The 2,465-nt window shown below is 48.9% G+C and overlaps 2 protein-coding genes across 2 annotated transcripts in view; both read left to right on the top strand.

Moving 5' to 3' along the window:
* Nucleotides 1-1,288, top strand: part of rab40c (RAB40C, member RAS oncogene family) — a 16,315-nt gene extending 15,027 nt beyond the window's left edge. The window contains exon 6 of the mRNA XM_015381409.1: nt 398-1,288. Coding sequence (XP_015236895.1) covers nt 398-672 — 275 coding nt within the window. The 3' untranslated portion in view covers nt 673-1,288. The remainder of the gene's footprint in view (nt 1-397) is intronic.
* Nucleotides 1,179-2,465, top strand: part of LOC107088934 (oocyte zinc finger protein XlCOF6-like) — an 8,966-nt gene continuing 7,679 nt past the window's right edge. The window contains exons 1-2 of the mRNA XM_015381401.1: nt 1,179-1,223; nt 1,689-1,959. Coding sequence (XP_015236887.1) covers nt 1,179-1,223; nt 1,689-1,959 — 316 coding nt within the window. The remainder of the gene's footprint in view (nt 1,224-1,688; nt 1,960-2,465) is intronic.

Here is a 2,465-nt window from a genome sequence, read left to right on the forward strand (position 1 = left end):
TGGTAATCTGGATGAACTGACTGCACAGACCATGTTTTCAGGAGGACTTTCTCACTTCAACATAGATTCTAACTACTTTTTACCCGCTGATCACAGCAAATATGGCTGCCATTGTTCCAGGCAAAGAAATGATAGGGTAGCTCCGCCCACCGCTCATCAGAACCACTGCGTTGGGGAGGGAAAGTGGTTCTGATGAGCGTTTTTGCTGCCTCTGCTGCGTTCGGTCTGACCGTAGCATAACCTTGGATATCAGATGGAGGAAGATGGACATATCTCTATAGATGCTTCTATTCTAGATCTATATATGCTTCTATTCTAGATCCCTGCAGAGGACGTGTCTCTGACGGCGGATCTGAAGCAGATCTAGCTTCTCTAACGTTTCTCCTCCTCTCCTCAGTTTTCAGCCTGCAGGACCTCTGCTGCAGAGCCATCGTGTCCTGCACGCCCGTCCACCTCATCGACAAGCTGCCGCTGCCCGTGGCCATCAAGTCCCACCTCAAGTCCTTCTCCATGGCCAACGGCATGAACGCCGTCATGATGCACGGACGCTCGTACTCGGTGGCCAACACGGCCGGCGGCTCCAAAGGCAACAGCCTGAAGCGCTCCAAGTCCATCCGTCCTCCTCAGAGCCCGCCGCAGAACTGCACCCGCAGCAACTGCAAGATCTCCTAACTGCTGGCGGGCCGGGAGGCGGCGGAGACGCCGGAGCTCAGGGCACCTCTGGAGAACAGCTACAGACTCTTAGTCACTACACGGTGGAGGCGGAGCCCAGGGGCTCTGCTATGTACAGAAACGCCGCCACCGCCGCCGCTCGTTCTCTTCTAATGACCCATAAGCTAACGTTTCAGACACTACAGAACCATTAAACCCAAAGGACCCGGGCTGCAGCAGACTCGGGTCCAGGCTTGTTCTCGTGCCTTGATGTACGGTTCCTGGGTTCAGGTTCTGGATTCGACCCGTCTGATAGGACAGGGTTCGGGTTCTGGAACCTTCTGGTTTTATTCCTCCATAAATGAAAGTGTTTAGTCTTTAGAAAGAATCCGATCCGAGTCTAGAGTGAGGTTCTGGGGAGGTCCGATTCTGGGTGGGCGATGTGAAGGATAGAGGGGCGACCCGGTTCCTCCTTCTTCCTCCTCCTCTTCCTCAGCTTCACTTTACTTCATCTGAGGCGGCGCCTGATGAGCTTCCTGCTGCTGCTGGGCGGCTTCAGGCTGGAGCAGGCGGTTCCTTCCTTCCTTCCTTCCTTCCTTCCTTCCTTCCTTCCTTCCTTCCTTCCTTCCTTCCTTCCTTCCTCGCTTCCTGTGCTGCCTTCAGGTGCTGCAGGACCTTCCATCTTTTGGCCCCTCCTCCTCTCGTTTAAAGATGGCCGCCTCGTCTCATCGGGTTTTATTCCTCCTACAGTTGAAGAACTTGGTTCTGATCTTTTCTTTTTTTCCAGTTTTAACCTCAAATAGTTTGAACATAATTTTTATTTAAACCTTTCAGCTTCGGATCCATCAGAACCGCTCAAATTTACGAATAAACCCAAAGAAAACGGCTCCGCTGTAGAAGCTTGAACCCGAGAAGTTCTCCAAACCCGTCCAGCCACTATCGGAACCGACTGGTTCCAGAACCTGATCCTGCTTGAACTCGGCCTCCTTTAAACCTTATCTGATCTTCTGAACATTCGTTTCATTCCTGGTTGTCAGAGGACCAACGATGCCGGTTCTGCTGGTCCATCAGGAGGCCCATCGGGTCAGAACCCAGCGATCCATGAACAGCAGGATCTCCTAAGAGGTTCTGCTCTTCTGGATCCAGATCACACTAGACCAGAACCCGTGCAGAGGTTCCCCTCCCCTCTCAGCAGGTTCTCCTGGCTGATGGTGGGAGGTTTGGACCCCGATGCCGGTCTGGTTCTAGTAGGACACTACTCCTGTTTCTCCCGCCTCGTTCCCCTGAAGCTGCTGAGTGATCTGAAACGTGAGGATGTTTGATGATGATGATGATGATGATGATGATTTTTAAATTATTGATTGTACAGCTACAGGCGACATGTATGAAGAGACTTTTTCACAATAAAACTGTTGAATGTTGGATTCGCTGAGTTTGGATCTGATTTGGACCGTTTTAACTCTGGAAGCTTCAGTTGAGAATGCTGCCCCCTGCTGGACGCTTCAGGAACCTTTTTTTTTTTATTGGATTTCAAACAAAAGAGATGAATAACAAGAGAAAAAAAAAAACAAGAAGTTATTTATAGGAAATAAAAAGAAAACTATGATCATGATCACTGTACCTCTTGTTTGGAGGTTTTGCGATAAATCTGAAAAACAGTTTTTATTCATATTTTAAAAAGGGTGCTAAAAACTAATAGGAGTATGACAGGGATCTTTCTAACCCACTAAGTGATCAAAATTTCATTCAGTTCTCCAGGTTTTAAAAATATTACCAGTGAACATCTAGGAAAGGTTTGAAAATAGAATTCTATT

Source organism: Cyprinodon variegatus, unplaced genomic scaffold (assembly GCF_000732505.1).
Source record: "Cyprinodon variegatus isolate N-32 unplaced genomic scaffold, C_variegatus-1.0 Scaffold233, whole genome shotgun sequence".
Lineage (NCBI taxonomy): Eukaryota > Metazoa > Chordata > Actinopteri > Cyprinodontiformes > Cyprinodontidae > Cyprinodon > Cyprinodon variegatus.